The sequence below is a fragment of the Carlito syrichta genome, unplaced genomic scaffold, assembly GCF_000164805.1.
Source record: "Carlito syrichta isolate Samal-C Ts95f unplaced genomic scaffold, Tarsius_syrichta-2.0.1 Scaffold311873, whole genome shotgun sequence".
Classification (NCBI taxonomy): domain Eukaryota; kingdom Metazoa; phylum Chordata; class Mammalia; order Primates; family Tarsiidae; genus Carlito; species Carlito syrichta.
This window is the reverse complement of record NW_007255969.1, coordinates 317141-333479: the sequence shown is the minus strand read 5'-3', so window position 1 is coordinate 333479 and position 16339 is coordinate 317141. Positions and strand designations below refer to the sequence as shown.

Sequence of the window (16339 nt, the reverse complement as noted above, 5' to 3'; positions counted from 1 at the left end):
AGTGCAGTGGCTGCTCCCGGCCACCGCAGCCTCGACCTGCTGGGCTGCAGCGATCCTTCCACCTCAGCCTTCCAAGTAGCCAGAAGTATAGACGGGCGCTACCACACCCGGCTAATTTTTTTGATTTATCGTAGAGATGAGGTATCGCCAAGTTCCCCAAGCGGGTCTCGAACCCGTGGGCTCAGGCAATCCGCTCACCTCAGCCTCCCAAGGCATGGGATTACAGGCTGAGCCACCGAGCCCAGCTATTATTACTATTTTTTTTAAGTGTCAGGTCTTTTTCTGTCGCCCTTGCTGGAGTGCAGTGGCACAGTCATGGCTCACTGCAGCTTCAAAGTCCTGGGGTTAAGTGATCCTGCTTCATTCTCTGAAGTAGCTAGGACAACAGATGTGCCATGGCCCCAGCCTTGATTGTACTTAACATTAGATGATTCCATTGTGGTCTGCTTTAAAGATTTTTATTTTTTCTCTTCCTGTTAACTGCTTCTAATACGCTTTTGACTGTTAAATTACATAATAAACCATATTAGAACTGTGTTTGAAATTAGAGTAAATAGCACTTGAAGAATTCTCAGTGGGTAAATTCCTCGGATGTGGATGTATATGTTTTGGCTGCTTGAAGACCCTTTTGCCATCTGACTTCTACCTCCTAAGCTGTGTTATAGATGAGATTGCTAGATAACTGAGTTCTGGTTAGGAAAAAAGTCCTGGTATTTGCATGGGGTAGATGGTAGGGTAAGGGCGCAAGTTCTTACACTTGGCAAAGATGGCAAGTTTCACAGAGAGATACATTTTTTGGTTGACTGGAGTCATCAGCAGTTTATATGTGCTTTTAAAAAACACTATGCCCGCTGCTAAATTTTTTTTTTTTTTTTTCTTCCCGTCAGGTTCTTCAGAGGAGATATCCCAGCCTATTGGCAGCAGCTGATCACCTGCTTGACATTTATATCCAACTCACAGGAGATAAACATTGCTCTCGGAGTGATAGTTCTGTTGGATGTGAACAGGCACCCGAGGATGTTTCAGAAGCTGGAAGAGACAGCAGAAGACCAATCCTGGAGGGAAGAGAATTGTCTCTAAGGTACTGAACTAAAAACTTTTTTGAGTTGGTATTAAAAACTGCCTACCTCCGAAATGCTTACCTGCGGAAAGTAAATGGTTATGCGAGGTCAGCCTTTGAAATTAAACTTGCAGGTTGCTCTGTGGTGTCAGATCCCTTTTCCAAGTCTGTAGTTACTTATGGAGAAGGCTTGATTAAGGTAATGCTATTTTTAGCTTTAAAAAGTAGCTTTTAAAGTCAGACTTGGGAATGGTTTCTAACAATTCTTTCACTGATTGTCCTTTTCTGACACTTGGAGTCTTCAGTAAGTCTCCTGGGATGTTCTGTGTCTTTGCTTTTCATTCTTAATGGTTGACTTGCCCTGTAAGAAGAGAGAATTTCTCCTCCCACTTTGATCTGATTGAGTTGTCACCAGTTTGCCTGGCATGAATAGGGGAGAAATGAGTGATACTCATTCCTACCTACTTCCTGGTATGGATGAAGACTAGGAACACTTTTTTATCTTCACATTGTTGGAAAAAAGAAGAGATTTCCCAAAAGTTAAGTGGGTCAATAAACTTTGATGCCTCTAATGTCTTTGGCCTATGGTCTTTTATTAGCTTTTTTTTTTTTTTTTAAACAGGGATCTACTGAATTGGTGCAATAGGATTGCCCATAGCTTTGACAGTTCATCTTCATCAGCATCATTAAATATTTTTCAGGAGGTAAGATATAGTCTTCCTTGATCATCTCTCTTTGCTCTGTAAGACTGTTGGTGACTGTTTTCTGTCTCTTAATTGCTATCAGAGTTTTTCTTTTGTCTAGGTACGGTTTGTTATCCTTAGCTAGTTGAAACTGGACTAAAGTTCCCTAAAACTAATTGGGCTTAATAAATGATTTTTGTGATTTTTGAGACAAATTAGTACATATTTCAGAAGAAGTATAGTTTGAGCTAGAGTAAAACAGATAGTGAAATTAAAGGTAAACTACAAAAAACTCTCAGGTAGTAAATAAAGTAACGTTTATTCCTATATATAATCTTTTAGCCTATTTGTTAAATTTGTATGGCCTGTTCGATCCCTCTCCACCTGCCTCAGTAGGGCTTTTTATCTTTATTCCAGAGAAATTATATGGAAGTGTAACCTTGGGGAAAAAAAATAATGTTGTGTAGGAAGGAATCATTATTGAATTACAACTCTGCCATATTCAATTATTAAGAGCAAAGCAGGATTTATTCCCACCTGCTTATGAATAAAATGGTATTGCTTGAAGATTGATGAACTTTGGTTATAAAGGTTCTGGTTTCTGTTAGTCAAGATTGAAGAGAGAATAGTGGCCCAGTCTAGTCTGCAGTATCTCTTTGTGTTTGGTAAAGTTACTTTGAGCAGACAGAAACCTCCTTTGGGCTGGACACTTAGCTCAGTGGAGCCCTGAAGAGCTGGGTGGCAATCTTCATTCTCATCCTTCGTTCTCCAGTGAACTCCCCTTCCCATTAGTCTGTGTTTCTCCATTCTTTTTTTATTTTTATTTTTTTTGAGTCGGAGTCTCACTCCTCTGTCGCCCAGACTGGAGTGCACTGGCCGCTCCCGGCCACCGCAGCCTCGACCTGCTGGGCTCTCGCGATCCTTCCGCCTCAGCCTTCTAAGTAGCTGGAATTACAGGCGTGCGCCACCATACTCGGCTAATTTTTTGATTTATTGTAGAGATGTGGTCTCGCCAAGTTTCCTAGGCGGATCTTGAACCCGCGGGCTCAGGCAATCTACTCACCTCAGCCTCCTAAGGCGCGGGATTACAGGCTGAGCCACCGAGCCCGGCTGGGTTTTTTTTTTTTAATGGAGAAGCACTAAAGTCTTTATTTGATAATATACATAAACCACACTAAAATATCTTTTTTTTTTTTGTGCTGGAGTCTCACTCTGTCGCCCAGACTGGAGAGCAGTGGCTGGGAGTGGCCGCTCCCGGCCACCGCAGCCTCGACCTGCTGGGCTCCGGCGATCCTTCCGCCTCAGCCTTCTGAGTAGCTGGAACTGCAGGCGCGCGCTACCACACCCGGCTAGTTTTTGATTTATTGTAGAGATGAGGTCTCACCAAGTTGCCCAGGTGGGTCTCGAACCCACGGGCTCAGGCAATCCACTCACCTCGGCCTCCCAAAGCGCTGGGATTACTGGCTGAGCTACCGAGCCTGGCCTTAAAATATCTTTTAATAAGTAAAAGATAACATTTTTAGATACAGGGAATTCTAATTAAATTGGCATAGTTAAGACCAAAAATATAGACATTGCTACTTTATCTTTAGTCCTTGCTTTTAAGAGGCCAGTGAACACAAAAAACATGAGTCTTGTTTGGTTCTGAGATATTGAAGGAACTTCCTCAGTATTTAAATATATTCCTATAACCACTTATATAAATCTAAATATAAAACCAATTTCTAACAGATTTTAAGATGGCATTCACCATCTTTGTGAAAAGTTGAACATTACTAATCAAGTACAATCTTATACTTAGAAGGGGAAGACAGTGATAGCATTTTCTAAATTGAAATTAAGGCTGAGGCGGAAGGATCGCCGGAGCCTAGCAGGTCGAGGCTGTGGTGGCCGGGAGTGACCACTGCACTCCAGTCTGGGCGACAGAGTGAGACTCCAACTCAAAAAGAAAAAAAAAAAAACACAGAACAAACAAAAAAAAGAAATTTAAAAAAAGATCTTATTCACATAACCATAAACCTGTCTTAGTTGAATCAGGACTGTTCAACATAATATTCTGTCAGCCACTCATGATAGGAATTTTAGTGTAAGAGATCAATTAAATTATGGTATGCTAGGCTGGCTCGGTGGCTCAGCCTTGGGAGGCTGAGGTGAGTGGATGACCTGAGCCCGTGGGTTTGAGACCTGCCTGGGCAACTTGGCGAGACCTCATCTCTACAATAAATCAAAAATCAGTTGGGCGTGGTAGCGCGTGCCTGTAATTCCGGCTACTTGGAAGGCTGGGGCGGAAGGACCGCCAGAGCCCAGCAGGTCGAGGCTGTGGTGGCTGGGAGTGGCCACTGCACTCCAGTCTGGGCGACAGAGTGAGACTCTAAGTCAAAAAAAAAAAAAATTATGGTATGCATAAAAAAAGTCGTGAGACATTTCTGTTTTGTAATAAATAAGGCAGTGGCCAATTAGTGCTCATTAGTAGCTTTTTTGAGATAAGCTATCAAGTCTGCCCTTCCTCACTTCTTGTTTTAATTTTTTTGTTTTTTGAGTTGGAATCTCACTCTGTCACCCAGACTCGAGTGCAGTGGCCGCTCCCGGCCACCTCAGCCTCGACATGCTGGGCTCTGGTGATCCTTCCGCTTCAGCCTTCCAAGTAGTTGGAACTACAGGCACACACTACCATGCCCAGCTAATTTTTGATTTGTTGTAGAGATGAAGTCTTAACAAGTTGCCCAGGCGTGTCTCAAACCCACGGGCTCAGGCAATCCATTCACCTCGGCCTCCCAAAGTGCTGGCATTACAGGCTGAACCACTGAGCCCGGCCCCTTTCTCCCTTCTTAATGCCGGTAAAGATCATTTTTGTTCCAGGGCTGTACTTCTTGAGATTCTCCAAATACTCTATCAGGGTATGTTCTCCCCAGATGATGTCTCTTTTCTTATTGGCATCTGTGTAAGAGAATCCAGCAGCCTGCCCCGTCTTCTGCCCAAAGAGACCATGGAGATTTGGCCCAGTCTTGTGCTTGCCTCCCTTTTCCATGGTGTGACACTGGGCACACTTCTGAACAAAAATCTTCTTGCCTTTCTCAACATCACGCATATTTAATTCTCTTTTTTGTCACTGGCACTACAGAGTTTCCCGCTCAGAAGCCAGATGTCCTGCTTTCTCATGTTTTTTTTGTTTTTTGTTTTTGAGTTGGGGTGCAGTGGCACGTTCATGGCCATCCCAGCTTCGATCTGCTGGTCTCCAGCGATCCTTCCGCCTCAGCCTTCCGAGTAGCCGGAAGTAGAGGTGTATGCTACCACACCCGGCTAATTTTTCTTTTTTTAAATTTTTATTGTAGAGTTGACATCTCACCAGTTGTCCAGGCTAGTCTCAAACCCGTGGGCTCAGGTAATCCACTCACTTTGGCCTCCCAGAGTGCTGGGATTAGAGGCTGAGCCACTGCAGATCTCTTACTGTTTCAGAGTTCTACTTTTAAGACACTGCTTTGCTGAAGACAGCAGTCCATTTGTTTTGCAGTGTTAGGCCAGTCAGCCCATGCCCCAACAATAAAGTAATTAATTGCAAAAGAAAAGTTAAAGAGTATTTGCATTCAAGAGAGAATGGGGCCATCGCTGTTGAGCAATATGGCATGGGGTGTAGTGAGAAGGTGTATTTAAGGTGTTTACAGGGAAGCTGGACTAGAAAAAAATTCCAACAACTGTGTCCTTGTTAATTGATAACATAAGTCTTATGTTTTGATGTCAGGACAGTGTATCTTGCGGCTCCACCACCAGCCGGTGGTGGGCGGGTGGTCATGGAGTACTGACCTCAGTAGATTGGGTCAGCTCAGTCCTTATGCCTGGAAAACAAATACTTGGAATAGAGGGGCAGCTAAGATAGAGCATGCTTGTGGGGGTTACAAACATTCGTCAGTGTTTACTTCTGGGAAACCACTTCTGCCTTCTGTTAACGATTAGAGGGTTGACTAAGTGATTTGCTTAAGGAAGTATTGCAGATTTAAGTTAGGGCCAGAAGGGCTGAGCTGTAGCCAGAATTACTTACGTTGGCACGTCTGCATTTTACAGAGTGTTTTAACCTTCTGACTATCTGGTGGCTTCTGTATCGCTCTAGCACCAACTGGTGTCTTGCAGTTAATTTAATACAATTCCGACATTACTGAGAGTTAGTGTAGACCTTGCAGGTTTAAGGGCTCACTCCTCCACGTCAGAACCCAGCCCCCAGTCAGGGTGGCTTGGCATCCTCACTTCTGGTCTGCCAGCTATAAATTCATTAGACCCCTTTGGATTCAAAAGTTCAATAAAATGACTTACAGAAATTACCAAAAGTAGTATATTTTGATTACAGTTTTGTTAAACAGGATACAAATCAGGGATAGCCCAATGGAAGAGACACATAGGGCAAGGTCTGGGAGGGTCCCAAGAGCAGGGCTTTTGTTCTCATGTAGTCAGGGTATGCCCCTTTCACATATATGAATATGTTCACCAACTAGGAATCTCTCCAGGTTTTAGGCATTCACAGTTTAATTGGGGTTTTTTGTCATTGGCCATTGAATGAACTCTATCTCCATACCCTCCCTTCTCAGAGGTTGGGGGTAGAGTTGAAAGGTATCAACCTTTTGTTTTGTTTTTTATTTTGAGTTGGAGTCTCACTCCATTGCCCAGGCTGGAGTGCTATGGCACACTCACGGCCACCCTAACGTCTACCTGCTGGGCTCCAGTGATCCTTCCACCTCAGCCTTCCAAGTAGCCGGAACTATAGGCGCATGCTACCATGCCGGCTAATTTTTGATTAATTGTTGAGACAAGGTCTTGCCAAGTTGCCCAGGCTGGTCTTGAACCTGCGGGCTCAGGCAATCCACTTGCCTGGCCTCCCAAAGTGCTGGGATGACAGGCTGAGCCACGTCACTCTTTTAACCATGAACTTGATCTTTCTAACTTTGCTAGCCACTCCCTTGAAACTATTTAAGGGTCTGCCATGAGTCACTATATTAGCATATACTCAGGTGTGGTCCAAAGGGTTATTTGTTGTGAATAGCAAAAATACTTCAATGGAGTAATACCAAAGATTTTTTGAAGCTCATTGCCAAGAATTGGGGACAATGACCAGATGCATTCTTATTATACTACACTCATGGTGTCCTTTCCCTTTTTTAAATCCTTACTATTTCCTGTAAACAGAAGTTTAACAAAATGCTTGTTGGATTCAAGGTCAACAATTTTTGGTGGCACTTTATAGTTCATTACATCAGAAGACATAATCTGGTTGACCTACCTATCTTGGTAGTTGCCAAGATCTAGTACTGGGTTGGGATAATGTCTGTATTTCCACTAACAGCTAGAAAGCCATCTTTTGGTGTTAAATTTGCTCTATATGAGAGTCAGTTCTCCTGTGAACCACATACCTAGTGATGAACACTAATTGCTCTTCTTTGCTGTAAGTTAGGATTTGCAAAATAAGATGGTTTTTATTGTTTGTTATTTAATTTAGTCAATAATTTCAGTAGTAAATCCTTCAACATTTGTTGGTATTCTGTCCATTATGGTAAGTCCTGAGTCCAGGGTTGGTACCTTATTTGCATTTGTTTCAGTCCTGCAGAAAATTCCTGCTGGATTTTATGTCCCTTCCTCTTGTGGCCAGGAAGATGATGCTGTGTAATTGATGTGTTCCTTGTAAAATCAGTTGGCATTTACCTTGGTTATTTTAATAGGCTCTGGACTGTTTCACAGCAATGCTTTCTGAGCATACAAGCAAACTGAAAATGGCGGAAGTTATTGGAAGCAAATTGAACATTTCTAAGAAAAAGGTATGTAGTGCTATTTGTACTTCCCTCTTGAAAGGAGGCTGCAATATCTAGCTCTCTTGCTAGTCTCTGGCCCTTACCTGGAACAGTTTTTGCAGTGTTGCTTCATATGCAAAACTGGGTGCCTGTCATAGACATAACTCCCAGTATCCCATACTTACGTAGTTCTCCATGTGTTCCACATTCTGAAAGTGAGCTTCCTCATGCCCTATGTTATACGTATACTTTATTTTCCAGTGTTCTATTTACTTATTTATTTTTGAATTGGAGTCTCACTCTTTCGCCCAGGCTGGAGTGCCGTGGCATGTTCACGGCCACCGCAGCCTCAACCTGCTGGGCTCAGGCATTCCTTCCGCCTCAGCCTTCCAAGTAGCTGGAACTACAGGCGCGTGCTACCACACGTGGCTGATTTTTTTTTTTTAATTCATTGTAGAGACGAGATCTCACCAAGTTGCCCAGGCTGGCCTCGATCCCCTGTGCTCAGGCAGTCCTTTTGCCTCGGCTTCCCAAAGTACTGGGATTACAGGCTTGAGCCACTGCGCCTGGCCGGTATGTTTTTTTTTTAAAGACCATGCCCCAGTGTTGCCCCGGCTGGTCTTAAACTCCTGGGCTCAAGTGATCCTCCTGCTTTGGCCTCCCAAAGTGCTGGGATTACAGGTGTGAGCCACCACATCTAGCTTCCCATGTTTTAGTGAGTATTTTATTCTGTAGATTATAGACTCGGAACTGGAACAATGTTTTAGCAATGCCTTTGTCTATAGTTTAGTGCACAGATTTTTTTTCCATGTTTTTATTATTATCAGAAAAGTTGAAAAGAATAGTACCAATGGATGCCTGTACACACTGCTGACGTTTTCAATATTTTGCCATTCTTGTTTTATAACAAAGTATTTATTTTGGGAGGAGAGAGCCTTTCCGTAGTGGGGTTGGTGATTAAACAAATGTCTGGAACTTACCTGGAGGCACATACCTGGCATTCTCACATGAATGACAGCTCTAAAAAGCCTTATGTCAAGAACTGCAATAGTCTGTTTTTCTTTGGCTTATGAATTGGTTGGGATAGTTTTGTCTGGAGGTAATAGAACACCCTGTTGGAAGGGACCTCACTGATAAATCATATAGAAGGAATAGCCCCACCTTGACTGGAAGAGACTGCTCAGTGCTCTTCTTTGGCTGGACAGGGTCTTACCTTCCTAGAGTTGCTCAGCCTCTTTTTTTTTTCATTAATCAGTATTTTTTATTATGGTTTTGTGGGGTACAGTTAAGGGTTAGGTGTACAATGACATTTCATTCAGGCACCCTGTAGATAAGAAGTGTTTTCCCATCCCCCGCTCAGCCTCTTTTACTTCTGATCCAAACCTGAGTACAACCTGGGTTCTCTGGACAAGAGAAGAATGATTGCTAACGTGGACATCGAGGAGCATCTGTCATGGCTTCTCTTTTGACTTTGACTGTGATCAGATGAGCAGTGGTTTTCTGCACTACGTTAGAAATTTAAGGCGGGGGAAAGCATAGCTGGAGAAAGGCCACTCTGATTTTTTCAGTATCTTTTAGGGGTAGAGCTAGTTACTGTTCATTCTCTATTTGGATATGCCGATGTGTTCACTTCGAAAACAGGCAGAGGCTTATTTAAATGAGTTAAAAGTACCATTTCAGAAAAGTATGATCAGTGTTTTTAAAAGCACAGTATTAGAAATTTGAAAAATGGGAAAAATGTCTTGATGAAAGCTCCTTACCTGTATTAGAGGCAGAGGGCTAATTAGATGAGCATAATAAGCCTGGATAAGGTTATATTCAAAGAGTATATGGATTTTTATTCTGACAGAATCTTTACCTCCCACAGGTCGAATTCTTCTGTCAACTTTATAAACCAGAAATTGTGATCAATGAGCTGGATGTACAAGTGGGCCGAGTGCGGCTTCTCCGGAAGCAAAGTGAGACTGTTCACGTGCAGAGGTGAGTAAGGTTGTGAGCTAATCTACACACTGGGGTTGCCAGGCGCTTGACAGGAGATCTAGACAGCTCCTTGGTTTTATACAACACATGTCTGAACTGCATGGGAAGGAGCAGTGTTTTTGCAAAGTTTTTTGTGTGTAACTAGTTGCTAATAGGTGAAGGAGGCATGAAGGTTGTTACAAACTTGGCATTAGCAAAGAAGAATCTTTGACTTTACTCACTGCAGTGTATTTATCAGAGTAAGTCGCAGGTGGAAGTCAGGCTGTGCTTAACTTAGTCTGTAAATTCCTTGAAGCCTGAGTTATATAAGATTCTGAGATCTGGCCAGGTGTGGTGGCTCCTGCCTGTAATCCCAGCACACTGGGCTGAGGTGAAAGGATTGCTTGAGGCCAGAAGTTTGATACCAGCCTGGGCAGTATATCAAGACTGTCTACAAGAAAAAAAGAGGGGGGAATAACAAGCCTTGTCAGGCTTGTCACTAGGTAATCCTAACTCCTCAGAAGACTGAGCAGGGAGGATCACTTGACCCCAGGAGTTCAAGGCTGCTGTGAGCTATGACCATACCACTGCACACCAACCTGGGCAGCAGAGTGAGATCCTGTCTCTTAAAAAAAAAATTCCGAGATTAGTTAACTGTTATATGCTTATTACATGCTTAGTGCTTTTCATATACTTTTTCATGTAGTGATTATAACCCTGTGAATTGTATATTAGTGTCCTAGGGCAGCCATAACAAATTACCATAAACTTGATGACTTTAAACAGTAGATGTTGGTCTTTCATGGTACTGGAGCCTAGAAGTCTAAAATCAAGGTGTTGGCAGGACCATGCTCCTCCCTCTGAAGGTTCTAGGGAAAAAATACATTCTTGCCTCTTCCTGGTTTCCTTTTGTTCCCAGCAGTCCTTGGTGTTTCTTGTCTTGGAGCTATATCACTCCAATCTCAGTCTCTGTTGTCACATGTCCTGTGTGTGCTGCTGTGTCACAGAATTTATAAGGATGTTCGTCATTGGATTTAAGACTGACTAATGCAGTGTGATCTTTTTTTTTTTTTTTTTTTGAGTTGGAGTCTCACTCTGTCGCTCAGACTGAAGTGCCGTGGCTGCTCCCGGCCACTGCAGCCTCGACCTGCTGGGCTCCGGTGATCCTTCCACCTCAGCCTTCCAAGTAGCTGGAATTACAGGCGCGTGATACCACACCTGGCTAATTTTTTTTTTTTTTGTAGAGGTGAGGTCTCACGAAGTTGCTCAGGCGGGTCTCGAACCCGCGGGCTCAGACAATCCACTCACCTCAGCCTCCCAAGGCGTGGGATTACAGGCTGGGCCACCGAGCCCGGCTTGTGGTGTGATCTTATCTTAACTTGGTTAAATCTGCAAAGACCCTGTTTCAAAATAAGGTCACGTTCACAGTTTCTGTGTGGTCCTGAATTCTGGAGAAAGACTATTCAACCTACTACAACTAGGCACCGTTGCTACCCACATCTTACAGGTGATGAAACTGAGGCTAAAGCAGGTTAAGTAATTTGCCCAAGATGGCTTAAGTAGTACAGATAATGCCTTATCTTACTGGTGTTTTGAATCCCCAGAGGCTAGCACAGTACCAGATGTGTGAGTATTCCCTGTTTGCAAAACAACTAAATTCTGTAATTGTTACATGTTATATAAGACTATGCATGAAGATAATTACTCTGAGCTGTTTTCTCATTCCTGTTCGTTGAATCTGGTTCCTCAGAGCAACATTAAGAGCTTTTGCAGCCTGGTTTTTAACCTTCTTTTCCCCCTTCCCAGGGAGAAGTATACTTTTGCGGCTACACGACCATCCTCTGTTCTCATTGAACAACTGGCAGTGTGTGTCAGCAAAGGGGAGTCTGTGTTGCTGGTGGGAGAGACTGGGACTGGGAAAACCTCTACTGTCCAGTACTTGGCTCACATCACAGGTAACCTCTAGGGGAAACAACTCTGCCCCAGGTCTTTCATACTGACTGCTAAGAAAAAGAAAAAAATCCGATGACCACTGGAGCTTTTTTTTGGGGGGGGTTGGAGTCTCACTCTGTCGCCCTGGCTGAAATACAGTGGCTTGCTCATGGCCACTACAGCCTCAACCTGCTGAGCTCAGGTGATCCTTCTGCCTCAGCCTTCCAAGTAGTGGGAACTAAATGCATGTACCACCATGTCCGGCTGATTTTTTGATTTATTGTAGAGATGAGGTCTCGCCAAGTTGCCCAGCCTCGCCTCAAACCCATGGGCTCAGGCAGTACTCTCGCCTTGGCCTCCCAAAGTGCTGGGATTGTAGGCTTGAGTCATCACACCCGCCTACTGGAGCTTTTAAAAAGTGCCATTATTCCACATGTAATCTCTTTTCCCAGAAATACCCACTGTTAACAGATTGTTATTATCTTACTTCTGTTCTCTGCAAATATGTGTACATATAGATTTTGTTTTGTTTCAAAACTAATGAGATTATATTCTATATAGTGCATTTAGTCAAGCAAATTGGAAAACTTTAAAAACAGAATGTCTCCTTCCTTGTAATGGATGAATAATATCACACGCTGGGTATTTCTTTAGTCCTAATTTATAGACATTGAATTGCTGAAGGATCTTTTTGTTATTTTCATTTATCTGATGCTACAGCTATAAGGCCACAGTGAGTCTTCTTGTATATCTTTCTCTGGGTTAGTTATATGAAAATTTTGAACGGTTAAGATTCCTGAAAATAAAATGAGAGGATCAGAAGAAATGCATAATTAAAAATGTGCCTTGTTCCCATATCCTTAGAGAGCATGCCGGATGTTACCAGTCTTTAAATCTTTTTACTCTGTTGCTCTTTATTTGTCATAGGCCACCGTTTGAGGGTTGTCAATATGAATCAACAAAGTGACACTGCAGACTTGCTTGGAGGGTAAGTGTCGCTTAAAGTTTTTTTGGTTTTTTTTTTTGTTGTTGTTGTTTTTTGAGTTGGAGTCTCACTCTGTCGCCCAGACTGGAGTGCAGTGGCCACTCCCGAACACCGCAGCCTCTACCTGCTGGGCTCCGGCAATCCTTCCGCCTCAGCTTCCAAGTAGCCGGAATTACAGGCATGCACTACCACGCCCGGCTGATTTTTTTGATTTATTGTAGAGATGAGGTCTCGCTGCCCAGGCGGGTCTCGAACCCGCAGGCTCAGGCAATCCACTCACCTCAGCCTCCCAAAGGCGCAGGATTACAGGCTGAGCCACCGAGCCTGGCTGGCTTAAAGTTTTTTACTTGTTATTTTGTGTTTATTGCTTGAGGTAAGAAATACTGTTTTCTTACAAAGCTCGAAAACAGCCTTGGAAAAATGTTCATGACTTGTGCCTCGCTGAAACCCAGTAGGGTATTTACTTGAGTTTACTGAGGAAACTTGACCGTGTGAATGTTTCTCTTCATTTTAAAGAACACTTGCGGTCCTTATTCTCAAAGGCGGAGAAAAACTATACAAGGTGTGATCAACTAATGATTGTGTACACAGCATAGCTGATGTAAAGAGAAAGTTCTGGAGTTATACTACTTTCAGTCTAGGCTCTCCTTGCAGTTCATTCATCTCTCTGAAACATTAAGTGGAGGGAGTGCAAGCTTCTGCTTGATTAAGTGTTGTTTGTACTGTGGTCATTTAAAGGCTCTTCTTCCCTTTTGGTGTTTCTGAAGTTTTACAAACGACTTTAGTTTATGCTGAAGGCTGTAAAACTGATGGGTGCTGAGATAAATCTTTTTTTCTTCTTTTTTTTGAGTCGGAGTCTCACTCTGTTGCCCAGGCTGGAGTGCAGTGGCATGTTCACGGCCACCGCAGACTTGACCTGCTAGGCTCAGAGGATCCTTCTGCTTCGCCTTTTAAGGAGCTAGAACTACTACAGGCATGCACCACCACGCCCGGCTAATTCTTTGATTTATTGTAGAGACAAGGTCTTGCCAAGTTGCTTAGGCTGTTCTGGAACCCCTGAACTCAGGCAATCTTCTCGCTTCTGCTTCCCAACGTGTTGAGATTAAGGCATGAGCCACCATACCTTGTGATAGGTATATCTAATACTAAGCTATATTGAGATCTGTCCCATTAACTCTGAGCTCTTGATTAAAAAATATATAATTTATTGTCTTAATAAAATAAAATAATAAAGTCACTTATTTATCTGCGCTAGGATATGTTTTAAAAAATTGATTTAGCTGGGCTCGGTGGCTCAGCCTGTAATCCTGCGCTTTGGGAGGTTGAGATGAGTGGATTGCCTGAGCCCGCGGGTTCAAGACCCACCTGGGCAGCGAAACCTCATCTCTACAATAAATTAAAAAAAAATCAGCCGGGCGTGGTAGCACATGCCTGTAATTCCGGCTACTCGGAAGGCTGAGGCGGAAGGATCGCCGGAACCCAGCAAGTCGAGGCTGTGGTGGCCAGGAGCAGCCACTGCACTCTAGTCTGGGCAATAGAGTGAGACTCCAACTCAAAAAAAAAAATTGATTTATAATATTTTCTAGTAATATAAGAAAGCCTGGACATAAAATAATAAAATGTATTGTCCTCTTTGCTGTTTATGGAGTCTGCCAGAAAGCTCTTACTTATCTCTTCATTTGAAGGCCACATGCTGCTGTTAGCAGTATTGCCATTTTTTTCTGGTCATGGATGCCTGATACCTTTTACCCTGGGTAGAATGCTACTTTGGAATCCTGCTTCCTTTTGGTGGCTTTTCTTCTCTTAACTCATTCCTTATATTTTGCTCTACACATAGCATTAATTATTAAAGCATTTACGTTTATCTTCTGTCTTAAAATTTATTAGTTGAGGCTTATCTCTCATGCTAATTCTCCTTTCACTTTGTTATTTTCCCCGATGATATTTCTACCTTTTTAAAAATTTTACTTCTGTTTAGTTAATTGATGCTTAATCTGCTAATTTTCTGATTGGGGTATATGGCAGTCTGTTTTTATTTATGGTTTTACGAATGTTGAACCAGCCTTGCATGCCAGGAATGAAGCCTACTTGGTCATGGTGGATGATTTTTTAGATGTATTGCTGAATCCAGTTTGCTAGGATCTTGTTGAGAATTTTAGCATCTATGTTCATCAAAGATACTGGCCTGTAGTTCTCTTTGTTGGATCTTTACCTGGCTTGGGTATCAATGTGATGTTGGCTTCGTAAAATGATTTGGGGAGATGTTTTTATTAATATATGCAAGCTGAGCGTGGCGGCTCATGCCTGTAATCCCAATACTTTGGGAGGCAGAGGTGAGAGGATTGCCTGAGCTCAGGGGTTCAAGATTACCCTGGACAACTTGTTAAGACTTCATCTCTACAACAACAACAACAAAAAATTAGCTGGACTTGGTGTTGCATGTCTGTAGTTCCAGCTACTTAGAAGGCTGAGGCGGAGGATTGCTTATGCCCTGTAGGTCGAAGCTACGGAGGCTGTGAGCGTGCTACTGCACTCCAGCCTGGGTGACAGAGTGAGACTCCTACTCAAGAAAAAATTACATATATGTGCAATCAGTTATTTAATCAGGTATGTCTATATTATTGTGTATTTCTCACTATTCTGTATCTGTATCTGTGTCTTTAATAATTCCCTACCGTTAAGCAGTTCTAACACAGATGGCATTAATCTTGTACTAATTGAACATGGACTGGATATATTCAGTTAGAATTTGTAGAATTATGTCAGCTATTGCAGATCATTTTAAATGTAGTGAGTAAACTGGACATTTGTGCCCTGATGCAATTGATGACACAATAAAGTTGAAATAAAAATATGTTTAACTAGAATTTTGTTTTGGTACCAACTTGGTTAATAGAATATATCTTTTTCCTTGTTAATGGGTTAACGTCAGTTACCAAAAGAAAATTTTGCTTGCTCTTCAATTTTTATATGGTTGGAAATATGCCTTGTTTTCTATACTTTTTTTTTTTTGAGTCAGGGTCTTTGAAACCTGGGCCATGTTGTCCAGGCTTTCTTATATTACAAGAAAATATTATAAATCAGTTTTTTAAAACATATCCTATTGTAGATAAATAAGTGACTCCCTTATTTAAGAATTGTGTGTATAACATGGGAAGACCACAAATTGTTCTTTAAATGACAATAAGGCCAAGCACAGTAGCTCATGCCTGTAATCCCAGCACTTTGGGAGGTGCACTTGGGAGAATTGCTTGAGACCAGCCTAGGCAATACAGTGAGACCTCATCTCTACAAAAAAAGTTTTTAGAATTTAGCCAGGCATGGTGGCACGTGCCTGTTGTCTCAGCTACTCGGAACGCTGAGTGTAGGAGTCCTGCTCCTGCAGGGGTCAGGGGTCTCTGGCTGGTGTGATGGCATCGGCAGTTTAAGAAAGAGAGAAGAAACTAGAGAGAGAGAAAGAGTCTGGACTTCTGTTTAGTGCAGAAGCCGTTTATTGGGAATTACAACGGGTCTTTTATCCCGAAATTTTACACAGTCTCACATATCTTTCACGTGAACACAAAGCCAGGTGCATGAGGGGCATCCCCCACCCACCAGGTGTTTTTCAGGTATGAGCAAGGACAAACCCAAAACTGTCTTATTGTTCCCTATGCTTGATTAATGTTCCTCAAAAGCAATACAACAGTCCCTACTAGCATCATGATGTTCTAATAATCAATAACTTCTAAAGCTTATGTGTACACAATACCTATGATGACTAACTTAAATCCTATTACCTTTCTATTCTATGCTGATTCTACTAATTCTAACTTACTCAATTGCTATGGAAACTCTTAATTATAGCTCAAACCAGTTCCTAAAGAATGTGCCCCTAGCCAGGCTCGGTGGGTCAGCCTGTAATCCTGCGCCTTTGGGAGGCTGAGGTGAGTGGATGGCCTGAGCCCGCGGG

The 16339-nt window shown here is 42.6% G+C and overlaps 1 protein-coding gene and 1 pseudogene across 1 annotated transcript in view; one reads left to right on the top strand and one right to left on the bottom strand.

Annotated features, from left to right (window-relative positions):
- Window positions 1-16339, top strand: part of MDN1 (midasin AAA ATPase 1) — a 156691-nt gene that overhangs the window by 22196 nt on the left and 118156 nt on the right. The window contains exons 10-15 of the mRNA XM_008069236.2: window positions 888-1081; window positions 1683-1764; window positions 7446-7541; window positions 9382-9494; window positions 11280-11428; window positions 12333-12393. Coding sequence (XP_008067427.1) covers window positions 888-1081; window positions 1683-1764; window positions 7446-7541; window positions 9382-9494; window positions 11280-11428; window positions 12333-12393 — 695 coding nt within the window. The remainder of the gene's footprint in view (window positions 1-887; window positions 1082-1682; window positions 1765-7445; window positions 7542-9381; window positions 9495-11279; window positions 11429-12332; window positions 12394-16339) is intronic.
- On the bottom strand, window positions 4200-4885 carry LOC110596642 (annotated as a pseudogene).